This window comes from Globicephala melas, chromosome 3, assembly GCF_963455315.2.
Source record: "Globicephala melas chromosome 3, mGloMel1.2, whole genome shotgun sequence".
NCBI lineage: Eukaryota > Metazoa > Chordata > Mammalia > Artiodactyla > Delphinidae > Globicephala > Globicephala melas.
Genome location: NC_083316.1, coordinates 171,129,675 through 171,152,702, shown reverse-complemented (window position 1 = coordinate 171,152,702; position 23,028 = coordinate 171,129,675). Strand labels below are relative to the sequence as shown.

General features: G+C 58.2%; 1 protein-coding gene across 5 annotated transcripts in view; it reads right to left on the bottom strand.

The window, feature by feature from the left end:
* SHC2 (SHC adaptor protein 2) overlaps positions 1-23,028 on the bottom strand; it is a 30,612-nt gene that overhangs the window by 6,931 nt on the left and 653 nt on the right. For 2 of the 5 annotated variants that reach the window (XR_009563592.1, XM_030845633.2), the window contains exons 1-10: positions 22,505-22,978; positions 8,377-8,447; positions 6,584-6,644; positions 6,350-6,469; positions 5,792-5,845; positions 5,612-5,663; positions 5,398-5,524; positions 4,043-4,199; positions 3,338-3,395; positions 310-453 (exon numbers count right to left, since the gene is read on the bottom strand). Coding sequence is in view for 4 of the 5 variants with exons in the window: in XM_030845633.2 (XP_030701493.1) it covers positions 310-453; positions 3,338-3,395; positions 4,043-4,199; positions 5,398-5,524; positions 5,612-5,663; positions 5,792-5,845; positions 6,350-6,469; positions 6,584-6,644; positions 8,377-8,447; positions 22,505-22,978 (1,318 nt within the window). In the remaining variant the exon portion in view is untranslated. Of the gene's footprint in view, positions 1-309; positions 454-3,337; positions 3,396-4,042; positions 4,200-5,397; positions 5,525-5,611; positions 5,664-5,791; positions 5,846-6,349; positions 6,470-6,583; positions 6,645-8,376; positions 8,448-8,673; positions 10,462-22,018; positions 22,073-22,504; positions 22,979-23,028 lie in introns of those variants that run through there. The other 3 variants (XM_060297480.2, XM_060297481.1, XM_060297482.1) reach the window with 3 other exon arrangements.

The following is a 23,028-nucleotide window of genomic DNA, read 5'->3' as shown; positions in this document are numbered from 1 at the left end:
TTAAACTCCCTCATCAGACTGGGAAGACCCAGAGATGGGGAGCTAGGCCTCCTGCAGACTGAGGCGTCCCATAGAGAAGAGACGCCTGAACGCCCCCCATCACACTCTTCCCCCATAGAGAGGGAGCTGGGTTACCCTCAAGAGACTGGAGGGTCCCACCGAGGAGGAAGTACCATAGGATGCACACTTCCCCACCCCAACCCTATAACCTGGGGAGAAGTCCCAAGGGGAGGACGCAGGGCATCTCCCATCAGGCCACGGGCTGCTCGGGCCCGGCCTCCTCCAGCAGGCTGGCTCGCCCCCACTTACTCATGTCGAACAGGTCCTTCTTGGGGCTGTCCTCAGGCTGCAGGGTCTCCGGGCCGTCCAGACCTTGCGTGTTGACGTACAAGTGGTCCTCGTAGTCTCGCGGGCCCCGCGGGTCTGCCTGCACGTAGCCATCCCCGGGCGGGGCTGGGGTTGGGGAGCCGGAGTGGGGTGGGGTCAGCCGGGGGACCCCAAGGACAAGGGCCCTGGAGGGCAGCCCCGCCCACACCTGTCTCCCTCCAGGAGGGAAGCCCCGCCCTTTTGCACAGCAGGGTTAGGAGTGAAAAACCGCATAAAAGCCCAGCCCGGCGCGGGGGCTGTGCAGACGCGGAGGTCACGGGGAGCCGCGCCCCCAGCCCCCCCCACACACACACACCTACGCCCGTCTGCCAGGCAGGAAAGCGGCCAGGGGACCAGAGCTTCCCAGTTTCAAGGGAAGGCAGGAACCCCAATGTTTATGTTAAATCTCCACGTTTAAAACATAATAACAGGGCTTCCCTGGTGGCGCAGTGGTTGAGAGTCTGCCTGCCGATGCAGGGGACACGGGTTCGTGCCCCGGTCCGGGAAGATCCCACGTGCCGCGAAGCGGCTGGGCCCGTGAGCCATGGCCGCTGAGCCTACGCGTCCGGAGCCTGTGCTCCGCAACGGGAGAGGCCGCAACAGTGAGAGGCCCGCATACCGCAAAAAATAATAACAATAAAATTCTGCTCTCCCTGTAATTATGTTATTAACATGATACATGGTCAGGTCATTTGTTTGCTTCCGTTCTATTTTAGGCTTTCCTTTCTTTTCTTTCCTCAGTTTTGTTTTTGAATGTATAAAGCATTCACATGGTTCAAAAGCCACACCACCATGAAAAGGTATCCTCGGTGGAGTTTCTCCCCGGGTCCCTCAGCACCTCGGTCCAGATCTGCTGGATCCTCACCAGTTTGCCTCTGCCCTGTTCCCAAGGCCTCACCACCGTGTATTATCAGACTGTTGGATTTTCGCTGACGCGGTAGGTGAGAATGGCATCCTGGGGGAACTTAATTTCCATTTCTCTTATTCTGAGCAAGGTTCAGCATCTTTTCCTACGTTCAAAGGACACGTGTGTATTTTTTTTTCCCCAGAAGTGTCAATCCATTTCTAAACGTCTCCATTTTTAATCATTGGCAGGGAAATAATGGCCTTTGAATAATACACTGTGGCCAAATGCAGCCCAAGGGCCCGCAGCCACGATCTCTGCTTTATGCCAATTATATCCTTAACCCTCGCAGACACCTGGGCTCATACATCGGCTCCACCCTCTGTGGGCATGAGCAAGTAAGGTCACCTCTCAGTGCCTCAGTCTCCTCCTCTGCAAAATGGAGAGAATGGGAGTAGCTTCCTCACAAGTAGGGGTGAAGATGAAACCGCCCTGGGTGGTTGATGGGGGCCGAGGGGCCTCAGCCCAGGCTTCCCAGTCTTCACAGAGGAGGCACAGATTCTCCCGGCCTCTTATAATCAAGGTGAAGTAAGAAGGAAGAAACCTGGGTTGCAGGAGTCCAGAGAGAGAAAATTTCTGGGCATTGGAGCTGGGGCATTGACATATTGGTAGGAGTTCTTGGCCAGAGACTTGGGAAAGGCATGATAAGAAGTGATAACATCATGTGCAAAGGCTCAGGGGTAGGAAATGCTAGTGAGCCCTGGGAGTCAGCCCATGTCCCAGAGAAATAGCTGACCAGGGCCAGATGACGGCTGGGCACCTGCTGGGCACCCAATGCCACGCGTGTTCTTTAACCACAAGCTCCGGGAGCCAGTAGGGTTCTGATGCTCGGCAGTGAAATGCCCAGATTGTTTGGGAAGATCTAAAAAAAAAAGCCCAACACATGTCAGCACGGCTGTGAGGGAAGAGGCAGCCGCAGCAGGGCTGGTGGGAAAACACACTTCCCGGCCACATGGGGGAGCCACTCGGCAGCCTCCCTCCCGTGGCTGACGTGTGCACTCCATCCACAGCTCAGCATCCGTGGGAGGGACACACGGGGGGGCCCAAGGGGTCTGCCACCCATCAAGAGGGGGCCACGTCAATAAGCAACTCCAAGGACAGGGGACTAGCACACAGCCGTTCAGAAGAGCACACGGACACAGCCAGAGCCCCAGAGAGACCGAAGGTGTCCGCAGCCTGTCTCGGGGTCCTGACTTCTTTGGGGGCCTGTGGGTAATAAAGGCTGAAAGGAGACACAGAAGTGCCAGGGGGGTGAGGTCACGACCTCGGAGCTGGGGCAAAGGGGATTTTAGCCTTCTCTGTCACTGTAAATGTCGTATAACGTTAACATTTAAATGGCTGAAAACTCTACCGTTGTGTTAAAAGCTCGTGATACCTGGTGGGAATGTAAATCGAAAGGGCAGCTGTGTGACCTGTATCACATGGAACAGCGGCCACTGTCCCAGGTACGGATTCTACGGAGGCCCTTGAACAGAGCTGAGTGGTGGACGCTGTTGTGGCGAATACCTGCGAAAAGTGCCCAAATGTCTGAGCGAGGACGGCCCTTCACGTGGCAGGGAGTATGCCGTGGTGAAAAAGAAGGGGGGCGACTGCCGTGCCCCGACGTGGGGAGGATTCCAAGCTGGGTTGTTACGAGGGGAAAGCAAGGTGGAGGGGTAGATAGCACGCCACCGTCTAAAAACCGGGGAAAGCCATGTACGTCTGAGTTGGTTTGAATGTGCATGCAAAATTCTGGAAAAAACATGGAAACTACTAACAGCGGTTACCTGATTAGGGAGGTGGATAAAACAAATGGGGCAGGGAGACTGACTTTTCACCGGATGCCTTTTTATACTCTGGTGCTTTGAACCACAAGATGCAGTACCTATGCCCAAAATACAAGGAAACTGGTCTGCACAGAAAAAAAAAAAAAAGCAGACGCTGTCAAATCTCTAAGAGCGTGGGGAGGGAATACAATCTCGCCGGTGAAAGTGGAGTGACCCAAAGAGTGGAAGCAGTGTGAGGGGCGGCGGGGACCCAGGGGGAGGGCTGGGCCCCCCCCACAGCCCAGAGAGCAGCCGACCGTACCTGAGGGGCCCACGTCCCACTGCGGGCCTCGGGCGTCTCTTCGAGCAGGAGATGCTCCCTGAAAAAGAGAGCAAGGGGTCCTCCGGCAGTGTGCAAGCCCAGATCCCAATCTCCCACGGCAACCCTCCTGATTGGCCTGTAGCACCCCCTCTTCCCAGCACAGCACCCCGGTCTCCCACACCAACCCTCCTATAAGCCAGATTTGAAGCTCGGCTCTGAACCCATCCCCCGCTCCCTGGCCTCCGTCTGCCTGTGCGCCCACCACACACCTCTGCTGCAGCCTCATGGACCGTCCCCACTTGGAACGCCTGCCCCGGCACATGCTGTCTCTTGCACCTTGATGCCCTTCCCTGCACTGCTCTCCTGGGCGACGCCTATTGACCCGTCAGGGCCCAGCCCAAACCCTGCCCTCAGGGACATCCTCCTGACCAGGGCTGGTCAGTCTCCCTGGGGTACGTTCTCGTTATCCTCCTTGGAAGCCCTGATTCAATCACTGCTGTACCCATTTCCTCAATGTCTGCGATGGGAATCCCGTCTGAAGTGTCAAGAATAGGGCCGAGCAGATCTGGGCAGCTTGGGGAGGGAGGAAGGAGGTGGGGGCGGCACAAGAGACCCTCCTCTAGGATCCCGGAGGACAGGAGCAGAAGGAGGGGCTGGGGGTCAGGCCCCCCGGGACACCCTCCCCACGAGGTCCCAGAGGCTGACCTGGCCAAGGGCCCCGAGGGCGCAGGGCTGCTGCGCAGGGGTGAGCCTGGAGTCCACCAGCCCGCCCAGGGGCGGTTCCTTCCCGGGAGTGCGGTTGTAGTAGCTGTGTTCTGTCTCGTCCTCGTCCCCCCAGGCCGAATCCTCCGGCCCGGTCAGCCTGCGGACACAGAGCCAGCGGGAGCACAGGCCCCAGCACGGGACGGGGAAGGGGCTGGCTCCCAACAGGGTGCCGAGGACCCCAGGCCCAGGGACCCTGACCGCCCCCCATCAGCTGAGCGGTGGCATCAGGAACCGTTGCTGATGGAGGGTCTGGGTGCCCCTTTCTGTCCATCAAAGGGGACTCTGCACGAGCCTCAGCGCTTTGGCTGGGCCAAGCAGGGCCTCAGAAAAGCTGGTCTCCACCCCCTTTGCCCACGCCAGGCTTGCACCAGAGCCCGGAAGCCACGGCTTAGGGTGGTGACACCCCTCAGCATTGAAAATGCTCTCGCCCTCTGGCCCTGGATGGCGCCTTTGAAGTTTATGCTATGGAGACTCATCCAGGCAAGCGTGGTTCCTAAGAGCAAAAGACGGGAAGCCGCTGACTGCCGCTCAGTCAGGGAGGGACAGCAGGTCACAGTGGGGGCCCCAGAGGAGGGCCCTGCAGCCCGGGGAGGAGAGGGACTGGGGCCGCCCCAGCGTGCGTGTGCGAGGGGCGTGCAAGCCCGTGCGAGGGCCACAGGGGCGTGCCCAGCTGCGCACGCCGGCCCCTCATCGGTGCATATCGGACTTCCAACAAATTCATTTTTTCACCACTTATTCTAGCCAATTCCTGTCTGTCCAGATATTTAAATAGCCGACCGCAGGCCACTGCCTGTCTCTGCCGGCCCAGGAGCCGAGGACGGTTTCTACACTTTTACGCCGCAGAACTGTTAAATGGCTAAGAAAACATCCAAAGAACACCATCTGATGACATGTGAAAGTCAGACGGAATTCAGAGTTTGGGGTGTCCATAAATAAAGTTCTGCTGGCACACAGCCCACCGTCGACTGCTCACACATCCTCCTTGGCTGTCTTCCGCCACAATGGCTGAGACAGCAGGGCGTGCAGTCCGGCCCTTTGCAGAAGCGCCAGCCACCCCCGTGCGGACTAATGACGACAGTATGACGGCCACCTCCCGCCAACCAGTTCCCTGAGCCCTCACCTCAGCCGGGAGTGGGGATGTTGTTATCCCAGCTTTACAGATGCGGAAATGGGGTCCTGGTGGTCGAGCCGTGGGCCACGAGGGGCACAGAGCCAGGAGGGGACAAGGATCCACGCCCAGGGAGGAGGGGCAGGGCCGGCAGAGGTGCGGGGGGACGGGGCGGGCAGGCCGGTACCTTCCCGGGGGCACGACAACCCTGGGGGGGCTGTGCAGGTACTGTTTGAAGCGCAGCTCGAAGGCTTGGCCCACGGTGCTGATGACGCTCTGGGCGAGGCCCTCGCAGCACTCCAGGATGTGGCAGGCTGGGGGTCGTGGCGCAGCATCAGCGGGGCCTCGGCTGGCTGACGCGCTCCAGCCCAAGGGCCCCTCCCGCCCCCAGCGGGCCTCACCTCTCTGGTTGATGGGGTCCTTGGCCACGTAGGCCACATAATCCACCATGTCCTGGGGAGAGAGGGCAGCGGGCGGAGGAGTCCCAGCAACGCGGGGGGTGGGACCGATGGGCACAGGCAGGGGGTCTCGGGGCTGGGGGGACAGAGGGGCCGGGAGTCCACCCCCAGTCCCGGCCTTACCGTGTCACCCCCCGACGCAAAGGAGATGGACTGCATGTGGTGGCTGGCGATGATCTGGCCGAAGAGAGACCACCAGTCACGGGGCTGCCGCTTCAGGGTCAGGGGAGGAGACAGGGGCTCGGCCGGTCACTAGACCAAGGCCACAGGGGGGGGCCGGAAGGACAGGGGTGAGGGGATGAGCCATCCCCTCGACAGTACGCCAGGATGACCGAGAGCCCCACTGGACGGGCAGCCCCGCAGCCAGGGCAGGACGCTGAGACCCACGGCCACGCGGCCGCACGGGAGGACAAACCCGCCCCGCGCTGGTGGGCATTCACACACGTGTGCACGTGGGCGCCAGGCTCAGACACGTCACCACACCCCCGACACAGACACACAGACACACGTGCTAAAATCCACACGCGTCCCGGTGCGCAGTTCACACCAACACCTGCACTTCACCCAGGCTCCCCCCCCCACCCGCGCCCAGCATGCCTCCAGGCTTCACCTAGGTGAGTCCACAGACCCCGCCCTGGGCGGGGCTGGCGGAGGCTGGGGGGAGGGGCGGGCGGCGCTCACCTGGTGCGTGGCGGGAACGGAGAGGTTGAGGCCGTCGACGGAGATGCTGACGGCGATGCTCATGCCCGCGAAGCGCAGGTTGCTCTTGCCCAGGATGGAGGCCAGTGCCTTGTTGGGGGCCTGCGGGGGGCACAGGGCACCGGGAAGGTGGGCCCGCGGTGGGGCTCCAGCTGGGGCAGGCCCCGGGATGGCCATGACTCGCTCCCACCCGGAGGCCACGGGTCCCTCACCCACCTTCTTCTTCCAGGAGCCCCGGATGCCAGGCACGGCCTCATGGAGCCGGTTGATGGCTTCCCTGTGTGGGCGGAGGAGGGAGGGGGCTTAGAGAGCTTGGAGTGGAGGGAGCAGAGGCTCAGAGAAGGGGGGGGTCAGAGGGCGATGGGCTGAGGAAGGGGTGCAGTGGATCCTGAGTGGGGAGGGGCTCAGAGGAGGGAGGAACGCTGGGGTACCTGGAAGCCTGGACTAGGGGCTCCGGGCTCCCAGCCGCCCACCCCGTGCGCCCCGCAGGTGCCCCTGCCCTCGGCTCTCCCCCTCCAGCTCTTTCTTTCTCAGTGACCAGCGGACCTCTGAGCCACAGCCCACTTGACAGATTTGGGGGTCAGATTTGGGGGTGCTGACACAGCCCTTCAGCCTAAACCCCAAGTTCTGTGTGGCCACAGGCTGGCCAAGATTCCCATCTGTGGCATAAGAGCATGACCTCTGCTCTGGGCCCCCAGGCACAATGGCAGAACCAACCCTCCCCAACAGAATGGGAGAGACTCCACGAAACAGCTCATCCCTCCGGAGGGGCTGGAACTTTTACAAGGTCCTGAGGGTCAGATGGACACTCAGAAGGCTCTCAATAATGTCAGTGCCGTGCGGGGAACCAAGCCCTCGCCCCGCAGGTGGGAAGGCAAAATGGAGCAGTAGCTCCTCAAAGTGTGAAGCGATCCACCCCCAGGTGCGCACCCTGGAGAACTGAAAACACACGTCCACGCAAAGCCTGCCCGTGCGCGGCCACCGCAGCTCAACTCACAACAGCCCGAAAGGTCGAAAGCACCCGAACGGCCGTCAGCTGAAGATGGATAAACACAACGTGGTCCCTCCACACACGGGACCATCACTCAACCCTGCAAAGGGGGGAATCCCTGACACTCGCTACAGCGTGGACGGACCCCGAGAACACGACGCTCAGTGAGAGAAGCCAGACACAGAAGGACACACAGGGTGTGATTCCACGGATGGGAAACGTCCAGGACAGGCAAGTCCGCAGACACAGAGAGTGGCTGCGTGGTTGTCAGGGGATGGGGAGGGGGTGGGGTGACTGCTAATGGGGATGGGGCTTCTTTTCAGGGTGATGGAATGTTCTGGAATTAGATCGTTGCATAACTTGGAAAACAGCAAAATACATCGAATTGTACACTTTGATTGGGTGAATTATATCTCAATAGAGTTTGGGTGTACACTTTGATTGGGTGAATTATATCTCAATAGAGTTTTTTAATGTCTCTGGTGAATGCACTCAGTCAGTTTCCAACATGCAAAACAATGGGGGCCCCTCCTGCCTCAGCCCCGGCTGTACCCTTGACTCTACGTGACTCAGGTCCAGGCAGCTCGGAACATCACGACACCACCATGCCTTCTCTGCACCAAAAAAAAGCCAGGACGGTGGACATGCCCTGGTCGCCTTGGACGGGCTCCCAGCCCCTTGCAGCCCTGCCCTGAGTCTCAACCAGGAGCCAGCAGCACCGCCCCCCCCCCTCCGGTGCCAGGACATGCTGGGGCATCCTCAGCACCCCTCGTGGGACCCACACACTCTCTGAGGGATGCGCTGTCGTCTCCAGGAGATCATCTGGGGTCCGGAGAGCGTGGGTGACTGGCAGGCGGGGACAGAGCTGGGACTGTGCCCCACCCCAGATCGCTCTGACCCTGCAGAGCACTGCTCCCCAAGCCGGGAAGGGGGAGGGAATTGTCGCCGAGTCCACCACCCTCACCTCCCAGCACAGAGCTACACACCAGACCCCCCCACCCCCACAGGCGGGCCTCACCTGGTGAGCTGGGTGCGAGTGCTGAAGTCCAGGGAGCGCATGGAACGGAGGACTTCGATGCAGCCCATGTACTGAGGGGAGAGAGCACAGGGTGAGCGCCAGCCCAGCAGAGCCCAGCTGGGGCCTGACCGTGGAACCCAGGCCTTCCCTCCAGCGAGCCCTCCGCCCTCCCCTCCCCCCACCCTGGGCTCCAGCCCCCGCCTCTGTCCTTATGAGGCCCAGCCTGGTTGCCACAGGGCCTTTGCACCAGCCAGCCCCAGCCGTCCCTTCCTTCCCCAGCTCCAGGCTCCCGGTCACCTCCTCAGAGCTGCCCTCCCTGACTGTAAGGGAGTTGTTCCCTGGAAGCGGTGGATTCCTCCAGGCTCAGTCCTGGCTGTTCGTTTAACCATCTGCTGTTCATTCTCTTTCTGCTCCACTAGAAGGTCAGCCCAGGAGGACTGGACGGTGGCGACCCTGTTCACTTCTGCGTCCCCAGGGTCCGGGACAGAGGACGTCTGGCCCGCGAAGCCCAAAGCTTTGACTGTCTGACCTTTTCCAGGGAGAGTGTGCCCACCCCTGCCCAGATTACCATTTCCACGGAAGGTAATTCGGTAATTCAAAATCTCCAAGAGACGATGCTGAGGGACAGAGAAGGCAGGAACAGCCGGGGGAGGGGTGGGGCAGGGTGGCCAGACGACGGCCACCAGCACCCCCCAACGTGCTGTCTGCACAGCTGGGAGGGAACCTGGCACAGCCATTTGCAGAGTCTGTCATGTGATCCCATTGATGGGAAACGTCCAGGACAAGAAAATCCACAGGGACAGAGAGTGGGTTCATGGTTGTCAGGGGCGGGGGAGGGGCGTAGGGGGTGACAGCTAACGGGGATGGGGTTTTTTTTGGGTTGATGGAATGTTCTGGAACTAGACCGATTTGGTGGTTGCACAACCTTGTGAATGTACTAAATACCACTGTACTGTGATTTCAAACGGTCAATGGGGGACTTCCCTGGTGGCGCAGTGGTTGGGAATCCATCTACCAATGCAGGGGACATGGGTTCGAGCTCTGGTCCGCGAAGATCCCGCATGCCGCGGAGCAACTAAGTCCATGCGCCACGACTACTGAGCCTGCGCTCTAGAGCCCGCGAGCCACAACTACTGAGCCCACGCGCCTAGAGCCCGTGCTCTGCAACAAGAGAAGCCGCCGCAATGAGAAGCCCGCGCACCGCAGCGGGGAGTGACCTCGGCTCGCCGCAACTGGATAAGGCCTGCGTGCAGCAACAAAGACCAAATGCAGCCAAAAATAAATAAATTTTAAAAATAAAATTAAAAAAAAGAAAAACAAAAGGTTAATGGTAGGGACTTCCCTGGTGGTCCAGTGGTAAAGAATCTGCCTTCCAATGCAGGGGACGCGGGTTCGATCCCTGGTCGGGGAACTAAGATCCCACAGGCCACGGGGCAACTAAGCCCACGCACCACAACCACTGAGCCTGCGCGCCTCAACGAGAGAGCCCGCGTGCTACAAACTACAGAGCCCATGCACCCTGGAGCCCGCGAGCCACAACTAGAGAGAAAAAAACCCCACAGGCCACAATTAGAGAGAAGCCCGGGCGCCGCAACGAAAGATCCCGTGTGCCACAACTAAGACCTGACACAGTCCAAAAAAAAAAGAAAGAAGGAAAGAAAATAAATAAATAATGGTGAATGGTTAACTTAGTTATGTGAATTTTACCTCAATTTTTAAAAATATTTATTTACTTACTTACTTGGCTGTGCCGGGTCTTAGTCGCAGCACACAGGATTTTTTAGTTGCAGCATGTGGGATCATTTTTCTTTAGTTGCGGCATGCGGGATCTTTAGTTGCGGAATGCGGGGTCTTTAGTTGCGGCATGCATGTGGAATCTAGTTCCCTGACCAGGGATCGAACTGGCCTCCCGCACTGGGAGCATGGAGTCGTAGCCACTGTGCCTTGGGGAAGTCCCCTCGGCTTTTAAAAAATGATACACGCACACATGCTTTGACCCTGAAACTCCATTTTGAGGACTTTATCCCACAGACACACCAGTCTGCAGGCTCCCTATGTGTGCACAGGTGGCTGTTGGGAGCCATACTCCACCTTCCCCCCAGGGCTCCGCCCCCACCCCACCCCCACCCCCGCAGGACTGGTGCTGGGGCAGGTGCGCGGGTATTTACTGCCACCACAGCCCAGTGCGGGGTATGCCTTCCTATGCTGGCCCCGGGGGTGCCCTGCCCCCGGCCGCCTGCCCCTCCCTTCCTGCGGGACTTGCAGCACTGGAGGAATAAACAAATTGCAGACACCCCAAAACTTGACACATCTAGGGTTTTGAGGTCCAACCCAGGACGCCAGTTAGGTTGGCATTTCCCATAAACGATTAATATCTTCTTAGTGTATGTCCCAAATAACGCACAAGGGCTTCCCTGGTGGCGCAGTGGTTGAGAGTCCGCCTGCCGATGCAGGGGACACGGGTTCGTGCCCCGGTCCGGGAAGATCCCACATGCCGCGGAGCGGCTGGGCCCCTGAGCCATGGCCGCTGAGCTTGCGCGTCCGGAGCCTGTGCTCCGCAACGGGAGAGGCCACAACAGTGAGAGGCCCGCGTACCGCAAAAAAAACAAAAACAAAAAACAAACCCCAAATAACGCAAAAAACATACTTATACTGACAATTGTTCGTGTTCATGGGAACTTTACATTTAACTGGGCAGCCTGTATCTTTGCTGAACCGAAATAAATCGCGGTGCTGGGAATGGAAGTCTGCAGCTGTAAAAAGAGCAAGGTGCCGACTAGAAGCCACAGTGCCTTTTGTGTGGACAAGGGGGCCGAGGAGGACACACGTGCACACAGCATGTGCGGACACTGTGTGTTTGTGTGTGCGCATGCACACGTGTGGGTGACAAGCTCTAGCAGGACACAGTAGCTGCTTCTACAGATGCCATTGGCTGACTGTACAAGTGGCCACCAGTTCCTCCCCTCCCCCATCCAGGCCCTGCGTTGGCCGTAATGCAAGCAGCACACGGACAGGTGCGGTCACCTGTCACCGGAGCTTGCTCCCCTGCTGCTCTTGGGACCCTGCGACCCTGCCGGGGTACCCTGCCTGATGACGAGACACATGGCCCACCCCCATCTCCCCAGCTGACATGGAGCCAATCGCCATGTGAAGGAGGAGACCATTCAGCCCCAGCCGACCCACAGCACCACAGGAAATAAAAAGTGTTTGTTGTTTCCATGCACTAGGTTGTGCGATGGTTCGTTACACAGCAGAAGCTCCCTAGACAGTGACCAGGAGAAGAGAGGGAGTAAGGCAAGTGAAGATCCAGGCCAAAGGGAACAGCAAGTACAGGCCAGAAGCGGGAACCAGCTTGGAGAGACCAGACTCACTCCAGTGTGGCTGGAGTGATGAGAGATGAGAGGATGTGGGACCCTGGAGCTGTGATGAGGGGCTGGGTTTCATCGTGACCAACTTGGGGGGCCGTGGGACAGCTTTAAGCAGGGAGGTGAACTGACGTGTCTCACCTTCATTGCATGGATGATAGACGATGGATGGATGGATGGAGGATGGATGGATGGAGGATGGAGGATGGATGATGGATGGATGATGGATGGATGGAGGATGGATGGATGGATAGATGGAGGATGGGTGAATGATGGCTGATGGCTGATGAGTGGATGATGGATGATGGATGGATGGATTGAAGATGGATGATGGATGGATGATGGATGATGGATGGATGATGGACGATGGATGAATGATGGATGGAGGATGGGTGAATGATGGATGATGGATGATGGATGGATGGATGGATGGACAGATGGATGGATGGATGACAGATGATGCAAGGATGATGGATGATGGATGGGTGATGGATGGACAGGTAGATGGAGGGACGGATAGACAGGTCCGCAGGGACTATGTGCCAGGCGTGCGTTAGACATGTAGAACCTCGAAGAGAATTAGCTGTGGCCCCGGCCCCCAAAGCAGACTCTCACACTGAGTGGACAGCTTTGCTGGGTGCTGGCGGCTCAACAGGTACCCTCCCTCTAACAGAGCATGCGTCTGCATGGGGCATCCGTGCTGCAGGGCCCCAGGGTCTGAGGGGTCTAATTCACCCTAACCAGTGTACAGCTCATTCTGGTTGTGTGACTGAAATCCTCCCAGTACCCCCAGCCCCTCCCCGGGTGAAGTGGGTGCATGACTCAACTGCACGGGAGAGGAGATGCAACACGGGTCCCCTTCCCGGAGGGTGGAGAACACACTACGAAGGCAGGGAAGGTAAGCAGGTGGCTGAAGCGCGTGCCGGCAGCGATGACACTGATAAGCCGCTTGTCGCATGCCGGTCCCTGTTCCAAGTGTGCTGCGCACATGACCTGTCAACCCGCTCCACCCAAAGCCCGCGCTACGCAGCAACGCGACCCCTCAGGAAACAGCCCCGAGGGCTCTGTAACCTGTTGGCAGTCACAGGTCGTAGGCGGCAGAAATAGGATCTGAACCCACAGCCTGGGCTCTGGAGCGTGCCCCGGCCCTGCAGGAGGCGGTGAAGACTGCAGCAAACTACACGCTCGGGGGCCAGAGGGGCCCAGTGCTGCCAGACCACCTGAAATCCAGGGCCTTTGCCTGAAACACCCCGATTTGTAAACAATGACAAGGAATTTTTATTTTTAAATAGAAGAAAAAAAAAAGGCAGAGGTCAAATTCAGCCTCGGGCCTGCCAGGGAGCACGACCTCTGACCTAGGATCCCAACGTCTCGGAAGGCCAGCCGTGGTGTGTGGGTGACAGCCCCAGGAGGCTCTGTCCACATGCCCAGCCTCACAGCCTGTGAGAGGGACCTTAGTGGAAGGGAACCTCTGCAGATACAACCAGGTTAAAGATGTCAGGGTCAGACGGTCCTGGATTTAGGATCGGCCCTAAATCCGATGCCACACGTCCTCACGGGAGAAAGGCAGAGGGGGGCTGAGGGACAGACACGCAGGGAGAAGCATGTGGAGCTGGAGGCAGGGCTGCAGCCCCAGAAGCTTGGAGACAGACTCGCCTTCAGAGCCTCAGAAGGAACCAGCCTGCCGACACCTTGATTTTGGACGTCTGGCTTCCAGAACCGGGAGAGGATACATTTCTGTAGTTTTAACCGCCCAGTTTGTGGTCATTTGTTACAGCTGTCCCCGGGAGACCGACAGAGAAGCCCGGGAGGGGACCCCAAACGGCGGATTTGCAGCCCACCTAACCCCTTTGCCAATGCAGAAACAGAGGCCACCCAGAGCCGGCCCTAGGATGTAAGGGGAAAACCGAGTTACAAGAGGGAAAACTGAGGCTCAGAGCAGGAAAGGGACCCAGCCGAGTTCACACAGCACACCAGGGCGGACACAGGACGAGCACCCAGCTCACCACACTCCCCGCAGGACGCGCCACCCCTCACGGTGCAATAGGTCCTGTACCATTACTACTTAGCGTTTTCATTTTAAATAAACTCCATTTATAAACATAACTGAGTTTATTTCTGAAGGCAACTGTAGGAAACCCCCCCAAAGTCCATAAACTGGTGAATGGATAAACAAAATGTCATCCATCCACACACTGGAACATTACTTGGCCATGAAAAGGAGAGAAGCCCCGCCACTCGCTACCACATGGATGGACCCTGAGGACACGACGCTCAGTGAGAGAAGCCAGACACAGAAGGACACACGGCGTGTGATTCCACTGATGGGAAATGTCCAGGAGAGGCCAATCCACAGACACAGGGAGTGGGTTCCTGGTTGTCAGGGGACAGGGAGGGGGTGCAGAGTGACTTCATGGGGACGGGGCTTCCTCTGGGGTCATGAGAACGTTCTGGAACTAGATCATAATGAGTGTTTCACAAATCTGCAAGGGCACTAAGAACCACTAAATCGTACAGCTTAAATGAGTAAGTTTTATGACACTGAATTACATCTCAGTTTTTAAAAAAATGTGCATGGGGAAACAAAAACAAAAAGGAGAAAGCAAAAAACAGAAAAAGAAAAGAAAATGTGCATGAGTGGGAATTCCCTGGCATTCCATGTTCAGGACTCTGAGCCCTCATGGCCGAGGGCCCGGGTTCAAGCCCAGGTCGGGGAAGTAAAATCCCACAAGCCTCATGGTGCGACCAAAAAAAAAAAAGAAAGAAAGAAAGAAAATATGTGCATGAAGAAAAGAGGAAACTGCATATCGCTACCATAAAACTTGGGTTTGATGCCTAGCAGTGTCTCCTAATAACCATTAAAATAAACACGTAATTATCAAAATGAAAAGTGTCCATCCAGGCAGAACTGTCCATTTTTGCTAAGACGAGTTAGTGAACGTTTGTTGGGCACCAGGCTGCTTGCAGAGTGTCAGAGTCCCCCCTCCACAGATGCAGTTGAGGAACAGACACACAGGGCTCTGGGCGGAGGGGCCCGGATGGTGGGGACTTGGGGCGGCCGGCGAGGGGGCCCCGGGCAGCAGCGGACTGCCTTTGCACACTTGGACACACCTATGTTACCCTTCCCTTTTAAAGGTCTGACCAAAAAAAAGTACATCCCCACAGATATGTGTTGCTTATAACGGAAACAAATGGGGCCTTGACCAGGGAGCAACATCGCCTTAACTGAGTGCGTTAGTCTCCTGGGGGGCGGCCTCGAACAACAGAGACTCCGTGTCTCCCAGTCCTGGGGCTCGGACGCCCAGCATCCAGGTGAAGCAGGGCCGCGCCCCAGCTGGAGGCCCAAGGGAGGCCCTTCCTGCCTCTTCCAGCTACTGGCGGTGGCCAGCAGGCCTGGGCTTGCAGACACATCCCTCCGGCCCCTTCCTCTGTGGTCACGTGGCCTCTCCCTGTGTGTCTGTGTCCAGATTTCCCTCTTCTGAGAAGGACATCAGTCACACTAGATCTAGGGTCCATCCTGCTCTAGGAGGACCTCACCTTAACCTCATTGCACCAGCAAAGACCCTATTTCCAAATGAAGTCACATTCTGAGGCCCGGCGGACATGAACCTGGGGGGACGCCACTCTCCCCCGTACACCAAGCGATCAAAGTTTCCAGCAGCCGCGTCGGGATGCACGGGCACCCCTGCCTCCCGACCAGACGCACAGAGGCTGGCAGAGCTGGCCTCCATGCTCCCTGCCAAAAACGCACAAGGTGAGCCCGCCGCGAGCATCACGAGCCCAGCTGAGGGCCGACACAAACTCAGGGGCAGCCTGCAAAATCGTGGGGCGCACTCCTCCAAAATCTGGGGAGCCCTGCACTGACGCTGGTCCTGGGTCCCCAAGGACTTCAGAGCATCCTCCTGGGCGTTCGCGTTTGTGAAAAGCCCTCACCATTCACCACGACTCCAACCTAACACCATTTTACACAGAACTCGAAGCATCTAAGGGCATTTTTTGTTTGTTTTCTTTTCTACCGTGGCAAAATACACGTAACGTTCAATTTAACATTTTAACCGTCTGTAAGTGCACAGCTCGGTGGCACTAAGCACCTTCACGTTGTCGTGCAACCATCCCCACCATCCATCTCTAGAACTTTCCCATCTCCCCAAACTGAAGCTCTGTCCCCGTGAAACGCCGACTCCCCACCCCTCCCCCGGCCCCTGGCCCCCACCGTCTACTTCCTGTCTCTGTGGATGTGACTCCCGCTGGGACCCCCTGTGCCTGGAATCACCCAGTATCTGTGCTGTGGCTGGCTTCTCTCACTGAGCGTCATGTCCTCAAGTTTCATCCCTGGTGTAGCAGGTGTCAGAACCGCCTTCCTTTTTAAGGCTGAGTGATGTTCCACTGTGTGGCTGGATCACGTTTTATTCATTCATCCATCAACGGACAGCTGGGTGTTTCTGCCTTTTGGCTGTTGTCAATAGTGTTGCTATGAACATGGGTGTGCAAATATCTGAGTTCCTGCTCAATTCCCATAAGAGAAAAATACTTATCTCCTCCCTAGATGCACACACACACACACTCACTCAACCTCACCCATATAGCCAGTCGTATACTTATCATCTTCCGGCTCTTTCGGGTGTATACCAAGGAGTAGAATTTCTGGATCACATAGTAATTCTATGCTTAACTTTCTGGTATGGTTTTAATAAGCATCGAATGTAATGAAACTTGAAACTATCTTGTATGTTAACAGAAGGCTTCATTGTGTGTCGTTCAGGCTTTACCAAGAGTTGTCCGCTGTTTTGAGAATCACACGGCCTGCAGCAACTCTAATGGTGGTACTGGAGCTGCCAGAGTAACCCTGGAGCTGTTTGTAGCTGTCGTGTGAACGGTGGCTCCTGTCTCTGTCGCTGTGCGCCTAGAGAAGCTTACGCGTTTACACACTGAAACATATTCTATGTTACTGTGAATTGCTGCCTCTGTGTTTCTCCTTTTTATTGCTGTTTTGTTACCTCGTATTGATTTTGGGGGGGGGGATAAATGTGCAGGTAGGTGTTATATATGTGATGTTCATTTCAGGGTGGAGGTTACCAAACACTAGTTATAAATGAGCAGTGGTTAATTCAACAGTATTGCAAGCAGCTGGCTTAGGCTGGTGGTTCTCAAACACGAGTGGGTGTTGGAATCAGCCGGCAGGCTGGTAAAACATCGTTCACCAGGCCCACCCCAGAGTTTCTGACGCAGCAGATCTGAGGTGGAGCCCAAGAATGAGCATTTATAACAAGTTCCCCGAGGTCCGGGCACCACACTCTGCTCACCATTGGTTCAAGCCAATTTGGTGGCCCACCTCCCCTGCCACGAATGGAGCTTGACACCTCCGGCCAGCGAGGTGTGGCGAGAAGAACGAAAGGGATGGCCTTTTCTTCCAGTGGACATGGCTGGATCTGCATGCGATACCTGGTGCTGTGGCCGCTCTTTTGTGACCATGAGGACGGCTAAGCCAGCATGCTGAAGACGGCAGTGGAAAAGATGGAAAGACCTGGGGCTTCAGGGATATGCTCAGGTCATTGAAGTAATCCACCCTGGAGCCACCCTACCCCTTGCCTTCAAGGAATCAGCTGCATTTGCAGCTAAAAACACCTGAGAACAGCTAACCTCCCAAGGTTCCCCACACACCACCACCTACGAGACCAGCCTTCAGGAAAGACTGGGCGGTGGAGACAGCCAGGCCTGGGCCCCTGGGGCGGCTCTCAGTCTCTGTGTGCCCCATTCAAAGCCTTCCTCGTGAGAAACTCGAGAGAGCGCACGGTGAGGGCACCTCGAAAAGCAGAAACGGCTTGTTAGTAGAATTTTCGTAAAAGTGTAATAGGGAAGAAACCTTGTATTCTATTACAAACTAATCGCTATGGGGATGTTGTCTAAAAGCTTAAATTAAACACAGTGGCCCATCTCCGGGAATCCTGCCTCCTGCAGGAGGAAGAAATTAACACCTGCCCTCCGGAGGCTGACGGGAACCAGGAAGTGCTTGGCTTTAGTCCCGCCCCTTTCAGTACGGAAGAAGCGTGCACGCTCTCTCAGGGAAGATGGCTCTTTGGGACGCACGTCCACTGCCTTCTCCAGATCAAGTCGCTATTCCTTGCCCCAACGACTCGGCTCTCGATTTACTGGCCTGTCCTGCATAGACCAGTACAAGCTTGGACTCGGTAACAAAAGGAGAAGTGCCCGGCGTGGAAACAGCCCCGATGGAAGGAAACGGGATGGATCCACAGACGGGGCAAGTATCCATCTAGACCAGAGCCGTCCAAGAGGGGCGCGGAGTGCCAGGCGACCACTTGAACTTAGCTTAAAATGAAGCAAACTGAAAGTTGAGTTCTTCAGCTGCCCCAGCCCCATTCGAGTGCTCGTGGCCACACGTGGCTACCAATGGGACAGCACGGACCTGGAACATTCCACGTCCGCCTCTGGGCGGCACTGGTCTAGGCTAGTCCCACGGGCAGTTTAGGGAACGTCACAGGACACTGTCTGGGGCTTTCTGGAAAGGGCATCCTTATTCACAGAAGGACCTGGCAGGAAGAGGGCTCTTTTCTGGAGGCTGAGGGGACAGAGGAACTGATGTGAGAAAGGAAAAGCACGGCAAGGGTGCTGCATACGTTTTGGGGATGTCTGTGCCAAAGCCCCACAAGGTGGACGGCTCAAAACAGCAGACGTTTCTTGTCTCCCAGTCCTGGAGGCCAGACACCCCTCACCCAGGTGTCGCAGGGCCGGGTCCTCCCGGAGGCTACAGGGGAGGCTCCCTCCCGCCCCTTCCGGCCTCCACTGTAGCTGCCCTCCTGCCTCCCTGGCCTCGAGCTGCGTGGCCAGCGTCTGCACGCGTGTCCTCACATGGCTTTCTCTCAAGGCCGCCAGTCACTCGGTCCAGGGCCACCCTAATGCAGGAGGACCTCTTCTTACCCAATGACATCTGCAAAGACCCTATTTCCAAATCAGGTTGGGGACACTATTCACCCCCAACACAGATGAAAAGAACGTGAATCCATGACAGGGTCCCCAAGCTGTGAAATTAACCAACCCCACAGCCGCCACCCGCCCGGGGCTGCTTCTCCCGTGAGATGATCGATGTCGTCGTGGGTCTAAACTGCTCTGGGTGAGGACTGCCGCGATGCCGCTAAGGGCACCACAGCTGCTACCACCCTCGCCGGACTCCTTGACGCGGCTGTGCCTCCGTTTCCTCCCCTAGAAACTGGGTAGGAAATCTCAGGGTTGGAGGCGCCACACTGGCGTCTAGAAACCCAGGTGCCCTGATTGCATGCATCACTGCTCGCTGAGTCTCCCTTTTCTTGTCTCAAAACAGGGACCATTCCAGGGTTTTGTGAGGGTTCTGTGACATCAGGTAGGTGAGTCAGCTGCTGTATTAGTTTCCTCTTGCTGCTGTAACGAATTACCACAAATTTAACATAAATGTATTCCCTTACAGTTCTAGAAGTCAGAAGTCCGACTGGGGCCTCACGGGGCTAAATCCAGGCGTGGGCAGAGCTGGTCCTTCCGGAGGCTCCAGGGCAGCACCGGTTCCCGCCTTCTCCAGCTTCTAGAGGGACCGCACCCCTGGCTCGTGGCCCCTCCTGCATCCTCACAGCCAGCAGCACAGCATCTCCCGTCTCTCTCTGCCTCTGACCCTCCCGCCTCCCTCTTATAAGGACCCTGGGATGACGCTGGGCCCCCCGGGGAATCGAGGGTCCTCCCCATCTCGGGGTTCTTAACTTAATCCCTCCTGCAAAGTCCTCTCTGCCTTGTGAGGTGACACATCCTCGGGGCCCGGGACCAGGACGGGGACGTCTTTGGGGCCGTTAGTCTGCCAACCACCCTGGTAGTTGCCACATGGCAACGAGTTCAGGCTCCGAGAGGAGCCTCAGCTCTGGGTCTGGTCCTGGATTCTCACCATGTAACTGCCCTGCCTCCCTGTGCCTCCGTTTCCCCACCTTACATAAGTGGGGACACACATCCCCTCTTGAGGACCCAGGGTCGGACCTGCCTGTCCTTGCGTAAGCTGGGATACGGCTGCTCCTGCCTTCACTTCACACTTCTCTGTGAACCGGGAGGGGACTCCGTGGCTCCCAGGACACCTGGTGGATGCAGGTGCAGGGAGACAAGCGGCTCCCAGGGGAGGAGCAGGCCACGGAGGCTGGTTCAGGCCCCGCGGGGCCGCGCCTCTCCAGGGAGCCTGCGTCAGGACACCACACCCATCAGCCAGCGACTCCCGCTGGCTTGTCTCCAACACGGATGCTGTGGGCCCTCTCTCCCCAGCCCCACGCTGCCCTGGTCCATTGCATCCGCTAAGCCGACTGCTCCCCAGCCACCTCCGAGGTCTCTCTGCTGCCCTTCCAGCCCCACCTCCAGCCCATTTCCACAGGAAAGATCCTTTCAGCTCCAACGCTGCCCTGCGACCCTGCCTAGAGCCATCCAAAGCCCAGCTTCTCCCCACAGCCCCCAAATCTTATTCCTGCTCTTGTCTCCCTCCATCAGCCCCACCACGTGGGTCTCCGGCGACTCCCCGAATGTGCCCGCTGAGCCCCTGCCTCGGACTCTCTCTCCCCAATCGTTTCACGTCTGGGGCCGCAGTGGCTTCAGGTCTCAGCTTAAATGGCATCTCCTGAGAGGCGCCTCGCCCACCAGCCCGGCTAAAGGCAGCCACCAGTCTCTTGCTCTGACATCACTCGATTGTAATTTCTGCACAGCATCTACCAGTGTCTGCCATTTCCCTGTTTGTCTCTTATTTATTTACTGTCAGCCTCTCCCTCTAGAAATCTGAGCCCCGTAAGAGCAGGGATCAGATCTTTCCCATTTCCTACGATACCATCAGCACCTGGCAGGGCGAGGCATGCATTAAATATTTGCTGCATCGATGAAAACGTCGAGATCGGGCTTCCCAGGTGGCGTAGTGGTTGAGAGTCCGCCTGCTGATGCAGGGGACATGGGTTCGTGCCCGGGTCCGGGAAGATCCCACATGCCGCGGAGCGGCTGGGCCCGTGAGCCATGGCCGCTGAGCCTGTGCATCCGGAGCCTGTGCTCCGCAATGGGAGAGGCCACAACAGTGAGAGGCCCGCGTACCGCAAAAAAAAAAAAAAAAACCGTCAAGATCATTGGAATAATCCAACAGCCTGCACTTCAACAACACGAGTATCTGAATTCTGAACACTCCTAATCCCCGTGGCCGTGGCCGGTGGGCAGACACAGCTCGCCCCTGAGGGGATGTGGTTTGAAGCCCAAGGCATCACCCACAAAACATCTCACTACAAAATCAGTCTTGAATCCAGTGAAGCTGAGATTCAGCGAAAGAAGGGGCCACAGCCAAGTTAGAAGACGCCAGGAGAGAACAGGCAGACCCAGCGTTTGGGGCAGCCTGAGGCCCGGCACGTCTAACAGGCTTCCAGGATGCAGTGGACCCTGCCTGGACCACACATGGACAAGAGTCAAGGCCACTGGGGGCCGCCACAACAAAGCACCACAAACTGGGGGCTTAAAACAAAGAAATCTAACCCTGACCCTACTGTTCTGGAAGCTGGAAGTTGGGAATCAAGGTGTGACAGGGCCCTGCTCCCTGGCGGTGATGGGCTCAGGGGAGGGCCCTTCCCGCCTCTTCCAGCGTCTGGTGGTGGTGAGCGGCCACCCTCAGTGTCCCTTGGCTTGTGGATGCATCGCTCCATTTCTCCCCTATTGTCACGTGGGCCCTCCCGGTGCGTTTGTGTCCAAATCTCCCTCTTCTTATCCAGTACGCCGCCCTAATCCAGTGTGATCTCATCTTAACTTGATTATGTCGACAAAGACTCGATTTCCAAATAAAAACCATATTCACGGGTTCCTAAGGTCATGAATCTGGGGGGATACTATTCAACGCAGTACGGGGGTGGGGGGCGAGGGGGGGAGAGGTTGTAAAAGAACCAAAGACAAAACAACCAACTACAAAGACACAGACCTCCAGGATCCTGGCCCCAAAAACCAGACTGAGGCCCTGTGAATACTGCCGGACCCTGGATGTGACAATGAACTGTGGACGGGCAGGGCCCCGGTGGGCCAGGGGGCCGCACGGAAGCATTTTACGGAGCGTCTTCCCCCGGGCCGCTTGCCTCCTGACGGTTCATCAAAAACTACACACAGGGGCAGACAGGCTGAGCGGGGAGCGTGCAACGTTCACAGGCGTGGGTGCTAGTACGGGCCGGCCAACGGCCCACGTCTCCGTACGTCCAAAAGGTTCATAATAAAACCAGGACAAATGAAGACCTGTTCCCTTACAGCACCTTCCAAGTTCCCGGAGTCTCACATCTCGAATCCTGGGGCCTAGCGGGGCCCGGCCTTTCTGCGCCCCACCTCAGGCCAAGGTCTCCGGTTCTGTAGTCTGGGAAGGAGGTTTCAGTGGGGGTCTGGGTATCAGGACGCCCCCACCCGCATCCTCCCCCCCCCCCCCCCGCAGACGGTGGCCAACGGAACGGGGGCTCCGCTTAACCCGCGCATGCGTGCCCCCCTCCCACCAGCCGCCCTCTCCCCGCCCCTCCCCACGTGACGCCGTGGGAACCTGGACCCCAGCGCCTCCCGAGTGGGGGCGGCCCGCTGAGCGCGGGCTGGCGATGGGGGTCTAGGGTGATGGGGAGAGAAGGAGGGACGGAAAGAGACCTGGCTCTCGGGGTCCAGAGTGTCCCAGAGAAAGAAGTGGGGGATGGGAGCCCCTGTGCCCAGGCTGGGGCTCCGGGGAGGATGGGATCTCAGGGTCGCGCCGGCCCACTCACCCGAACGATGTAGGAGACCCCGGGCCCCAGGACCCTGGCGTCCGGGTGTAGCCAGCCGTGCGCCGGCTTGTGGATGAAGCTGCCTTTGCGGATCCACTCGTCGGCGGCGGAGTCCGGGGGCCCTGCTGCCCCCCGCGCGCCCCGCGACCCCCGCGCCCCGGCAGCCCGGCAGCGGCTGAGCGCAGGCAGGGGGCAGGGCGCGGTGCAGCGCGGCTCGCAGGCGCCCAGGACCGCCGCCGCCAGCGCCGGGACGCCGGCCGAGCCGGCCGGCTCGGGCTCGGGCTCGGCTCCCCCCGCCGCCCCCGCGCCCCCCGCAGCCCGCGCCGCCGCCGGGCCGCGGCCCAGGAAGCCGGCTGGGGCCGCGAACTTCCACTGCGGCATGCGCGGCAGCAGCGCGCAGAAGGTGGTGGGCGCCTCAGGCTCCGGGGGTGCGGGGGGCGGGGGGGCCGCGCGCCCGCCCGGACCCTGCGTCATGGCCGCGGCCGCCCGACCGAGCCCGACCGGGCGCTGAGCCTGGCGCGGAG